At 41.7% G+C, this 12,484-nt stretch overlaps 1 protein-coding gene across 1 annotated transcript; it reads right to left on the reverse strand.

The window, feature by feature from the left end:
- Window positions 1-668: 668 nt before the first annotated feature.
- On the reverse strand, window positions 669-11,148 carry LOC124882732 (mitogen-activated protein kinase 12-like). Its single transcript, XM_047389248.1, has 13 exons — window positions 10,923-11,148; window positions 10,722-10,849; window positions 9,946-10,075; window positions 7,195-7,253; window positions 6,993-7,104; window positions 6,848-6,877; window positions 6,478-6,525; window positions 6,263-6,377; window positions 6,094-6,165; window positions 3,859-3,938; window positions 2,613-2,691; window positions 2,363-2,536; window positions 669-860 (listed from the first exon to the last, which is right to left on the reverse strand). Exons 2-13 carry the CDS (start codon window positions 10,844-10,846, stop codon window positions 796-798), a joined length of 1,089 nt encoding a protein of 362 aa, XP_047245204.1. The 5' UTR covers window positions 10,847-10,849; window positions 10,923-11,148; the 3' UTR covers window positions 669-795.
- Window positions 11,149-12,484: the final 1,336 nt, after the last annotated feature.

Raw genomic sequence — 12,484 nt, forward strand, 5'->3', positions numbered from 1 at the left:
CACACCTAAACATTTATATTTATTAACTCTTTCAATTGTTACATTATTTACATTTACAGTATTTCCATTATACTGTTTCTTACTAATTCATGCATTTCCTGGGCAGTCATCTTCAAAAGCTTTTTTTATCCTCCCCTGAACACAAAACGTTTGTGTCATCTTGAAATAAAAAAAATTCACACATGATTTATATACAGAATAAATCATTTAGGACCTAGCAGTGACCCCTGAAGGACCTCACAAGAAATATCCAAAGAATGTGATTGACAGTCACCCATTTGCATGTTCCGCAGCCTGTTTTTTAATAATGTTTTTTAAAGCTCTCTATTTAAAACAGATTGGTGGCAGAAATATCATACGCTAACATATGAATGCATCTGTATGCGTTCCTTATTAAAATAGTTCAGCATGTGTTCTTATCAAAACCCATATTCTCACTATTTACAAACAGATACATCATTCATGTGTATATGCATTTTTTAATACTTGACTTTAAGGTTAAATTAAGTTTAACAGAACTAAATTTTATTTATTATTTCTTTATATTTAGGTTTATTTGCCAAATACTATTCATACATTAGTCCTAAAGCAGAAAAAAAATTAAAGGTCAGTTTCTGTTTAATAAAACCAACTGTTGTTTGTAAAAATGAAGAAAATAATTTTGAAAATCAGATCAAATACTATTTATTGTCTATAAAAGAATTGACAAACACTTTGGATCCCTACTAATAGATAAAATAAAAAAATATTTCAGTGTGGGAGGGTAAAGGTTCATGTTTGGAAAGATGCAAGCTCTTAAAGCGACGTTTCCTTTGAGTCCCTGGGTGGCCTAAAGGTCAGGATCTCTGTGAAAGTATGACCTGTTTATACAGAAAGAAAAAGAGGCTTGTTAGTATGAGTTTGTTAACCTCTGCTATACAAACAGGTAACGTAACATTGAAAGAATTCATTTATTTGTTCTTTTGGACACGGGGCAGTTACAGGGGTTGGACAATGAAACTGAAACACCTGGTTTTAGACCACAATAATTTATTAGTATGGTGTAGGGCCTCCTTTTGCGGCCAATACAGCGTCAATTCGTCTTGGGAATGACATATACAAGTCCTGCACAGTGGTCAGAGGGATTTTAAGCCATTCTTCTTGCAGGATAGTGGCCAGGTCACTACATGATACTGGTGGAGGAAAACGTTTCCTGACTCGCTCCTCCAAAACACCCCAAAGTGGCTCAATAATATTTAGATCTGGTGACTGTGCAGGCCATGGGAGATGTTCAACTTCACTTTCATGTTCATCAAACCAATCTTTCACCAGTCTTGCTGTGTGTATTGGTGCATTGTCATCCTGATACACAGCACCGCCTTCAGGATACAATGTTTGAACCATTGGATGCACATGGTCCTCAAGAATGGTTCGGTAGTCCTTGGCAGTGAAGCACCCATCTAGCACAAGTATTGGGCCAAGGGAATGCCATGATATGGCAGCCCAAACCATCACTGATCCACCCCCATGCTTCACTCTGGGCATGCAACAGTCTGGGTGGTACGCTTCTTTGGGGCTTATCCACACCGTAACTCTCCTGGATGTGGGGAAAACAGTAAAGATGGACTCATCAGAGAACAATACATGCTTCACATTGTCCACAGCCCAAGATTTGCGCTTCTTGCACCATTGAAACCAACGTTTGGCATTGGCATGAGTGACCAAAGGTTTGGCTATAGCAGCCCGGCCGTGTATATTGACCCTGTGGAGCTCCCGACGGACAGTTCTGGTGGAAACAGGAGAGTTGAGGTGCACATTTAGTTCTGCCGTGATTTGGGCCACCGTGGTTTTATGTTTTTTGGATACAGTCCGGGTTAGCACCTGAACATCCCTTTCAGACAGCTTCCTCTTGCGCCCACAGTTAATCCTGTTGGATGGGGTTCGTTCTTCTTGGTGGTATGCTGACATTACCCTGGATACCGGGGCTCTTGATACATCACAAAGACTTGCTGTCTTGGTCACAGATGCGCCAGCAAGACGTGCACCAACAATTTGTCCTCTTTTGAACTCTGGTATGTCACCCATAATGTTGTTTGCATTTCAATATTTTGAGCAAAACTGTGCTCTTACCCTGCTAATTGAACCTTCACACTCTGCTCTTACTGGTGCAATGTGCAATCAATGAAGACTGGCTACCAGGCTGGTCCAATTTAGCCATGAAACCTCCCACACTAAAATGACAGGTGTTTCAGTTTCATTGTCCAACCCCTGTAAATGAGCAATGTTGGGACAAATCACAACAGTTTAAACTGAAGGATGCTGGTTCATTACATCTAAGTTACTACAGCAAGCAAAATGTATGGAATGGAGTGTCCTCTCTCACGTTTCCACTGTTCCAGCGGCAGGTCTGTGTTGTCTATTGTCTGATCGTATGGCAGCGCCTCAGTCTCCTCCTCCACATCTCTGAACTCGCTGAAGAACGGGAGCTCAAGGGCCTCTGACGCGCTTGCCCTGCTCTCAGGATCGAGAAGGAGCATCTTTTCCAGGATGCACAGCGCTGCGATGCACAGAGATGTGTGAAAGTCAGCAAAACAAAGGCTTCAGCAATGGAGCTACAGAAAGTGTTCATGTACCATGTGAGCTGGCTTTGGAGAAAATGAGCTGCAAATCTTTCTTTGGCACTTTTGGTAAACTTCTGATGTAGTTTCTGGCCTGTTGAAGGAGACAGAAAAAATTTGTGTGATTGAGACTTTAATACCCCCCCTAGTCTGATACTCCTAAATGAATTCTTGTTCGACCGGCAAGTAAAACGTGTGTACACACGTGTGTAATTAATCTCAGTATAAATAACGCTCTTCTGTTTAATCAATCATTTGACACAACTCCAACCCACGACACGATGGTCTACCTAAACTGACAAGACAGCAGCACAGAGGTCCACGGTAACTTTGGAAGAGGTTCCCTGCTCTGGTGGGAAAATCAGTTGACAGGAAAATGATCAGTTGTGTACTCCACATATCTGCTGTTTTCAGAAGACTGGCAAGAACAAAACAATTGTTGGAAGTAAGCCATTTTAAGTTCTGATTGTACTCAGGACTTCTAAGGGCGACCCTAGTTTATTTCCCTCCTTGTAGAGCCTAGCTTAACCGCAGATTGTTAGACGGGGAGATGGGATGCAGATAGTCTGGGCTGGGCAACACTCCCTGTTCAACGTTTGCTCACAGGTTTGCTTTCCTGCTCCCTCTCAGCTTCACATGAAGCACCGACAGAAGCAGACAAGTGCTTCTCGGTTTTAAAATAAAATAGTCCATCTCGTGGTCTCATTGTCAGTATTAAGGAAAATTATAAAACAATTTTTTTTTCTCTGTGCAGCCCAATACTCCATGACCCACGGCCTTGTGGGCGGGAACATATAACATGGAGAAGAAGGTGCTCTGCTCAGAAGAGATCAAAATGAAACATTTTGGCCTGCATGCCAAATGTTGTAAGAAGAAAATGTAACACTGCACATACCCCAAGGCACACTATCCCCACAATGAAACATGGTGGTGCCAGCATCATGCTGTGGGGCTGCTTCTCTTCAGCAGGAACAGGGAAACTGGTTAGAGTTGATGGGAGGATGGAGGGAAATAAATACAGGGGCAATCCTGGATGAAAACATGCCAGAGGCTGCAAAAGACTTGAAACTTGAGGTTCACGTTGTAACATAATAAAAGAGCTCCGAATAGTTTTGCAAGCGTCTGTATACTTAATTTTTTTTTTTCCAGTTTAATTGAACTGTTGTGATCTGAATCTAAACAAACAAAGCGACTGCTCAAACTTTAGACCTGAACGTGTATCACAGCAGACAGGTCTGAATGAGGCCAAGTTACAACTTACATCTTGACTCTGTAGCTTCAGAACAAAGTCAGGAGTCGGAGTTCCTGTAATCTTCATGATTTCTCTTAGCTGGTCCAGGTCTGATAGAGAAAATGGTTAAGAATCGATGCTTGCTTCAGTTTTTATCATGATTCATATTTGAGCATTCTATTAGGTAACCAGCAACAGAGGGGTCAATTAAAAGAAGCTGTACCATAATGAACTATTGCAGAACCTCCCTGCAGTCAGGACCTCTCAACCAACACAAGATAACGGTCACATTATGAGAACTGTTTTTAGACAGAATTTAGACAGGATTTATTAATATTTCCGCTCATGATACGGTCCTTTAATTGCTTCTCAAACTGATCAGATCATCAGAATAGGTTCAAAAGAGAAGGGCAGTTGAAGCACAAATCTGGGAAAAATACAGAAAGATTTCTGCTGCTTAAAATAGTCCCAAATGAGGTCAGTGGCCTCCATCAGTCATAAATGGAAGAAGCTTGGAACCGCCAGGTCTCTGTCTAGAGCTGGCTGGCTGTCTAAACTGAGCAATCGGGGGAGAAGGGCCTTAGTCAGGGAGGTGATCAAGAACCCCATGGTCACTCTGTCAGAGCTCCAGCATTCTTCAGTGGAGAGAGAAGGCCCTTCAGGAAGGACAACCTTCTCTGCAGCAATCCACCAATCATGCATGTATGATAAAGTGTCCAGATAAAAGCCACATGGCAGCCCATATGGAGTTTGCCAAGAGGCACCTGAAGGACTCAGACCATGAGAAACAAACATTTCTAGTCTGATGAGACAAAGATTAAACTCTTTATTGTGAATGCAAGGTGGAGGAAACAAGACACCGCTCATCACCAAGCCAGTACCTTCCCTACAGTCAAGCATGGTGGTGGCAGCATCATGCTATGGGGATGTTTTTCAGAAGGAGGACCTGGTAGACTAATCAGGATAGAAGGAAAGATGAATACAGAAATGTACAGAGACATCCTGGATCAAAACTTGCTCCAGAGCGGGTCATTTTTCAGCAGGACAATGACCCGAAGCACACGGCTGAGATCTCAAAGGAGTGGCTTCAGAACCACTATGTGAATATCCTGGAGAGGCCAAGCCAGAATCCAGACTTGAATCCAATTGAACATCTCAAGAAAGATCTGAAAGTGGTTGTTCACAGATGTCTCCCTTTAAACCTAATGGAGCTTGAGATGTACTGCAAAGAAAGATGAATGAAACTGCCTAAAGATATATGTACAGCCTGAGGCTGTAATTGCTGCTAAAGGTGGGTCAACAAAGTATGAAGCAAAGGTTGTGAATACTTAGGTAAATGTGATTTCTTAGTTTTTTGTTTTTAATAAATTTGCAACACTCAAAAAACTTTTTCACATTGTCATAATGGTGTATTGTGTGTACCATTTTGAGAAAAGAGATTAAGTTGATACCATTTGGAATAAGGCTGTAACATAACTAAATGTGAAAAAACTGCAGCTCTGTAAATACCTTTCGGATGCATTGTAAGTGGATAATAACCATCACTGTCAAAAGAGACAATTGTTCAGTTTGTCGTTGTTTCCTCATCCAAGTGTCTGTGTTATTTTGTGAAATTAAGTGTGCTGTGGCTGCCGAATGTATCAATCAGTCTGATCCAATAAGACTTGTAACACAGATGTAGTTTGGCTCAAAAAACTATAGCAAACATAAAAAGGGTCTCTTGTGAAGGTGTAGATGTTAAAAAGATGCTTCAGATTTTTGAGTTGAGGTTTTTTGAAGTATGCGGAGGTAGACAGATGGCACATCACCAAGTGAACTTAAATGAATTCTCAGACTGGCAGAAAGCTAACAGGTATCACATAGTGGATTTTAGCCATTCACCACAACCCAAACTGAAAATGGTAATATCCGACCTGTGTTAACAGATCTTAACAATTTATGCTTTCACTCAGATGGTTTTCTCTGCCAAACAATTACTGTTGTATGATGTGAAATCACATTAGTTGAGCGTGTATCAGTCTGCAAGATTTTGGACTTGTTTTTGAACGTGACGAGTCTATGTTAGACTGTGTTAAATCAGAGCCAAAATGATTGCACTGAATTTGATAATGACACTTTTATCATCATCACAAACTTATCCAGGGAGTTTTGCGGATTCTGTAAAAACAAAACTTTACTTTTGTAAAACAGAAGACATTTTCAAATACAGGATCAAAATGGCATCAGGTGAAATCAAGCAACTGGGCAGCAGACGGCCAAGGATACGGTCGTTTCCTTTGAACAGAGGTTTTCCCAGCAACATCTCTGCCATGATGCAACCTGCTGACCAAATATCCACTGCAATGCAAAGCAAAAGCATTGCTTTTTGTCACACTGTGTTGTAAAATAGCTCTCAGATTAAATTATCAATCCATCTGATTTATTTATTTTTTACCAGTTTGCGTGTAATGCATCCAGTTGAGGATGACCTCCGGTGCCCGATACCAGCGCGTCACAACATAACCAGTCATCTCTGTGTCAGTCTGTCGAGCCAAGCCAAAGTCAAGAATCTAAAGCAGAATAAAAGGTAGGTACAGTATTATTATATTATGTTTTTTATAAATATGAGAATAAATCAAGACAATTTTGCTTTATTTAAAGCTGAATTACCTTTAGCTCACAATCAGGGTTTATGGCTAAATTTCCAGGTTTGAGGTCCTGTTGGATAAAAGATATTACATGTTATAAATTTTTTACATAGATCTAAAGATCAATATGTTTAATGTATTTGCACATTTATTTGTACTGCTTAAATGTTAAAAATAAAGAAGATAGATAGAGAGAGAGAGAGAGAGAGAGAGATAGATAGATAGATAGATAGATAGATAGATAGATAGATAGATAGATAGATAGATAGATAGATAGATAGATAGATAGATAGATAGATAGACAGACAGACAGACAGACAGACAGACAGACAGACAGACAGACAGACAGACAGACAGACAGACAGACAGACAGATAGTAAAAGTTCACGCACCCTGTGGATGATCCCTGCTGAGTGGATATACTGTGGGGAAGCAGGATACAGGAAAAACATAAGCTCTGCTCAAAGAAACCTTTCTCTTTTTTCCCTTAGAAAACAACAAAGAATGTTTGGAGAAATTCCCCTTTGTCTCCTTTACCTTAAGGCCTCTCAGCATCTGATAAACAAGAAACTGAATGCGATCCCCCGACAACCTCTCCATTTTCATTAGCTTTCCCAGGTCTGTGCCCATGAATGGCATCACTAGGTAACTGCGAATGTAAGGACAGCAGTATTACGATTATGACATGTAGAAAAAAAACGTCTAAAAGGAGTGAATAGAAAAAAGCTGAGGAACATACAAGTCTCGAAGTCGATCCAAAGAGATCTCAGCTGTGAAAACATCCAACAGGCCAATCACCTGTTGAAGGCAAAAAAAGGAGCAAAGTGATCTAAAATTTACTATGCTTCGCTGTAGAATATTAGATGCTAGAGGGCCACCACATTATACTGTACTGTACTGTACTGTACTATACTATACTATACTGTACTATACTATACTATACTGTACGAGGATATAATGAAATAGAATGTATAGGCAATGCTTTTCTTTACTAATTTATTTGTCAACCATGCTTTAATATATTTTACAGAACTTAGTTACACACTATACAGTCTTAAACTATACCAACCTACACTGTGCTATACTATTGCTATGCTATACTTGAGCTATGTAATTACACTACATCAGATCTTTATGTACTTTACTGCACTGTACTGTACTAACTAAGCTATGCTATACAATATTGTACTAAGCTATACTCAGCTACAATATACAATGAGATACTAAGCCTTATACTTTACTGTACGGTAGTGTGCTATGCTATACTACACTATACTATACAATACAATGCTATGTTATTCTACACTGTACTATGCTAAACTCGTACTCATACTCGTCGTCTTCCGCTTAGGTAGCAGAATTAGTAGAGTTGCCCAGACCTCCCACTCTCCAGATACCTCTATCAGCTCCTCCAGGGGGAGACATAGTCCCCCCAGCGTGTCCTGGGCCGTTCCCTGGACTCCCAGTGGGTCGTACCTGGAACTAATCCTGGGGGAAGTGTCCATGAGGCATCCAATACAGATGCCAGAGACACCTCAACTGACTACTCTAGATGTGGAGGAGCAGTGGCTCTATGCCGAGCTCCTTCCAGATGGCTTAGCTCCTCACCCTAACCTGACCCAAAGTTCATGCCCATAGGTGAGGGTAGGACCGACCGGTAAACAGAGAGCCTTGCTTTTCAGGTCGTCTCTCTCTTCACCACAATAGACCGGCACAGCGTCCTCATTGGGGCAGCACCGATCCGTCTGCCGATCTCCTTATTCATTCTCCCCTCACTCATGAACAAGACCCAGAGATACTTGAACTCCTCCACGTAAGGCAGGCGCTCCTCTGCAACCCCAAGAGGGCAAGCCACCCTTTTCCAGTCGAGAACCATGGCCTCGGACTTTGAGGAGCAGATCCTCATACCAGCTGCTTCACACTCGGCTGCGAACTGCTGTAGGTCTTGGTTAGAGGGGGCCAGCAGGACCACGTCATCTGGAAAAAGAAGAAACAAAATCCACTGGTCCCCAAACCAGACCCCCTCCGGCACCTAGAAATCCTCTCCATGAAAGTTATGGAGTTAGGAGTTCAACATGCACGGGGAGCAATGCAGACCAAAGTCCTGCTCTGCTTGTACAGAGACCAGATGGCCCCTAATAAACCACCCCCTACTCCGTACTCCTGGAGCACCCCCCACAGGTCACCACGAGGGACACAGTAGAATGCCTTCTCCAGGACCACAAAAAACATGTGGACCAGTTGGGCAAACTCCCATGAACCCTTGAGCATCCTGTAGAGGGTGAGCTGGTCCAGTGCTCAATGGCTGGGACGAAAACCACACTTCTTCTAAATCTGAGGTTCGAAAATCAGCCGGACTATCCTTTCCAATATCCTGGCATAGGCCTTACAATGGAGGCTGAGTGTGATCCCCCAGTAGTTGGAACACTTCACCCCGGTCTGCCAGTCCAGAGGCACTGTCCACGTAATGTTGAAGTTGTGTATCAGCCACGACAGCCCCACAACACCCAGAGACTTGAGGTACTCAGGGCAGATCTCATCTACCTCTGAAGCCTTGCCACCGTAGAGCTTTTTGACCACATTGGTCACTTCAGCCTGGGTGATGAACAAGTTCATTTCTGAGTCCCCCATTCTCTGCTTCCATCAGAGAAGGCATGGCAGCAGGATTGAGGAGATCCTCGAAGTACTCCTTCCAATGCACGATAATGTACCCAGTCAAGGTCAGCAGCACTGCTTCCCTCTCCTGAGTCGCCAGAAGGTTTGCCAGAATCGCTTCGAGGCCAACCGGTAGTCCTTCTCCGTGGCCTCACCAAACTCCTCCTAGGCCCTGAGTTTTTGGCTCTGCCACAGTCCGTGCTGTGGCACGCATCACGGTACCCATCAGCCGCCTCAGGAGTACCACAAGCAAAACATAGCAAACAGGACTCTTTATTCAGGTTGACGGCATCCCTTACTGCTGGTGTCCGCCATTGGGTTCAGGGGTTGCCGCCACGATGGGCACTGCAGACCTCATGACCACAGCTACAGGCAGCAGCATTGACAATGGATGTGGAGAACATACTCCATTCTGACTAGGTGTCTCCAACCTCCCCTGGAATCTGGTCAAAGCTCTTCTGGAGGTGGGAGTTGAGTACATCCCTGGCTGAGGGCTCTGCTAGACGATCCCAGTAGACCCTCACTATGCACTTGGGCCAGCCAAGTCTGTCTGGCTTCCTCCTCTTCCAGCGTATCCAACTCACCACCAGGTGGTGATTGGTGGACAAGACATGTGGCCGAAGGTTCAAAGACACGACTACAAAGTTGTTGGCGGGACGGGGGGTGTCTGTGTGTGTGTGTGTGGGGGGGGGGGCTAACGTTGTACACTGTACTATAATATACTATCCTATATCAAGCTGTGTTATACTGTGCTATACTATAGCTACTATACAATACTATACAAATATCTTTATTTCTGAACAACGAATTATAAATTGTAGATGATTACACATACATTTTCATGCTTCATGTGTTTGAGGAGTCGTAGCTCCCTGTAGGCCCTTTTGGCAAAAAGTTTGGACTGGAAGGGCCGGTGTAGCTTTTTGATGGCCACCTGTGTCCCTGTGCGGCGGTCCCAAGCTGAACTAAAAAAAAAGTATACAAATAGAACATGAATTACTGCTATAAAAAATTGTTGTAATTTTCAATGAACAGGCAGTTGAAACAAAGTCCACTAAAACCTTTACAAATATATTTCACAAACCCCTGAAACTGAAAGTCCCATTGTTTTACGGTGGGCAAAAAAGGCCGCTTTTTTGATCTATGACAAAGTAGAGGAGCATTCATTGCACTTATCTTAGATTTCTCGTGCACAATGAGGGTGGAAGGGGGCTCTTTGTTGACCCTCATCCACTCACACAATGCAAAGGGGCCCTGCAGAGCCAGTTGTGGCCAGAAACTGACCGCTGCAGCTTGACTTGGATATAACAATAAATCTGAATATCAGTGCAAAAGAATCAGGATAACAGCTACAAAAATAGAATAAACTAAAATACAAACGTATTTCTTTTACAGTATACAGGTTTGGATAAAATACAACAATGAATTTAGTATTGCTAAATAGTGCCAAGACTTCCTTTTTTTGCCAAGATTTTCTTTCACCTTTTTTCTTTGACTTTTTTGATGTATTATTGATTAAAAAATATATAAAACATTTGTGACAATAAGCAACATATCCCAAAGTATTATCTTTAATCACTAATTCTGGAACTGTGTCCTATCTAAACTCACCACACGGTCCCGTAGGCTCCAGTTCCGACCTGCTTTAAGTCCCGGTACCTCTCCGGCACCTCCCACACGGTTCTGTTTACCTCCTGCCGGTAGAACCCCGTCCTGGACCGCGCAGCTATAGCCATACCCTACCGACAAAGGCTCAAAGTGAGGATGTGGTTCCGATCCCAGAATCACATGAGAAAAAATATAGGTTTGTACCGTGGAAACTGAGAAGCACAGTCCGATGTAAGCGAGGTTGGTGCTACACAAAATTCCTCCAGATGGACCAGCTGACTTCTTGTGTGTGTACACCCCCGCCCCCCTGAGCAGATAAACCCCCACCAAGACAACTCCTTCACAATGTTTGCTTGGCTCCTGGTTTCCCTGGGCAGTCTATGGGTGTGTCCACAATGTGTCTACATGGTGGGGGAGAAAGCCGCAAAACATCTGCCCATCTGAGGACAAACAAAACCCCGTGGTTCAGTAACATCCTTCAGAGATCACAGTCTCTGCCAACTGATAATAATGTTGACTGATATGTTTTTAATTGTTAGATACGTCCAGGGAAATCTCATTTCTTGTTTGGAAGTGGTCCATTTATTTATTTTGTTGTTGTCTGAGCCTTCTTCAGTGAAGTCCTCATCTAAGTACTTTGGCGTTACCTGCAACATGTTTTTCACTTAAATGAAACTGATTCTTGTGACTAATTTTATTCAGAGTATCAGGATGTGCATACACAGCTAAAGTAGGAACATATGAAACAAAATCTGACATGTCAGCCTAATAGCATGTTGCTCCTGGTGAGGCAAGGTAGTGTAAGTGAAGGTCAGTCTTTAGTTGTAGCGTGATACATTACATGTACTTCTAGCTTTCAAGCAAATCTACATGTATAGAGTTTAACTATTTTTCCTATTAACAGACAAATGTGATAAAAAAACAACTGATAAAATGGTAATATTCTATATTGCAATGCTTAGGCATAACATTATGATCATATGGGAACCCTAACTTGCAAACAGGTGCCATGATGAAGAAGCAGTACGTGTTATTTACTTCACCTGTCAGTGGTCATACTTTTATAAATGATCTGACTATACTATACTATACTTTATTATACTATATACAATGTTATGCTGTGCTAAACAATATTTTAGCCTATACTACCAGTATAGTAGTACTATACTATACTATAGTATGCTTTAGTACAGTATACTATGCTAGGCTATGCTATACACCATGATATAGTAAGCTATGCTACACAAGTCATTATGCTATGCTGTACTAAGCAATAATGTACATTCATTTTCTGTAATATTTTCTATGTTATAAAATTAAGGCAACTACTAAGTTTTAAACAAATCCTTTATAGCTTGCACTATATTTATATCTGATGCTGTCTTTACGCGCCTTGCTTTATTATAATACACTCTTTATTTTGCATAAATGGAGGATATTCCTCTACTATCGTTGTTTAACCCTTCACAAACATGGGGCAAACAAAAGTTGGTAAATCTAAAGTTTCTATTAAATGGTTTAGTGTAGTTTTTGATATAAGACAGGATTCCGTTGGCAAAAGTATTCCTGAATATTTGCCTCAGCTGCAGTTAATGATTTCAATCAACAAAAAAAAAGGATCTATGCGATTTTAAACTTTGATAGAGGTCAAGCTTCATTCCGTAGGATTTTGATGACTTAACTATGAACTAACAAAATTATTTTCTATTTCCACCCTTGATGAACCAGAATAATTGTCTCCTTATCACAATTATTATAAGGTAGAA

This window comes from Girardinichthys multiradiatus, chromosome 17, assembly GCF_021462225.1.
Source record: "Girardinichthys multiradiatus isolate DD_20200921_A chromosome 17, DD_fGirMul_XY1, whole genome shotgun sequence".
Classification (NCBI taxonomy): Eukaryota; Metazoa; Chordata; class Actinopteri; order Cyprinodontiformes; family Goodeidae; genus Girardinichthys; species Girardinichthys multiradiatus.

Excerpts from the sequence above, each read along its gene's own strand:
- LOC124882732 (XM_047389248.1), bottom strand. The coding sequence starts at position 10,846 with ATGGCTATAGCTGCGCGGTCCAGGACGGGGTTCTACCGGCAGGAGGTA. Across the intron at positions 6,878-6,992 it reads AGATGCTGAGAGGCCTTAAG|TATATCCACTCAGCAGGGAT; the intron begins GTAAAGGAGACA and ends GCTTCCCCACAG. Across the intron at positions 861-2,362 it reads GCCGCTGGAACAGTGGAAAC|GTCATACTTTCACAGAGATC; the intron begins GTGAGAGAGGAC and ends CTGTATAAACAG.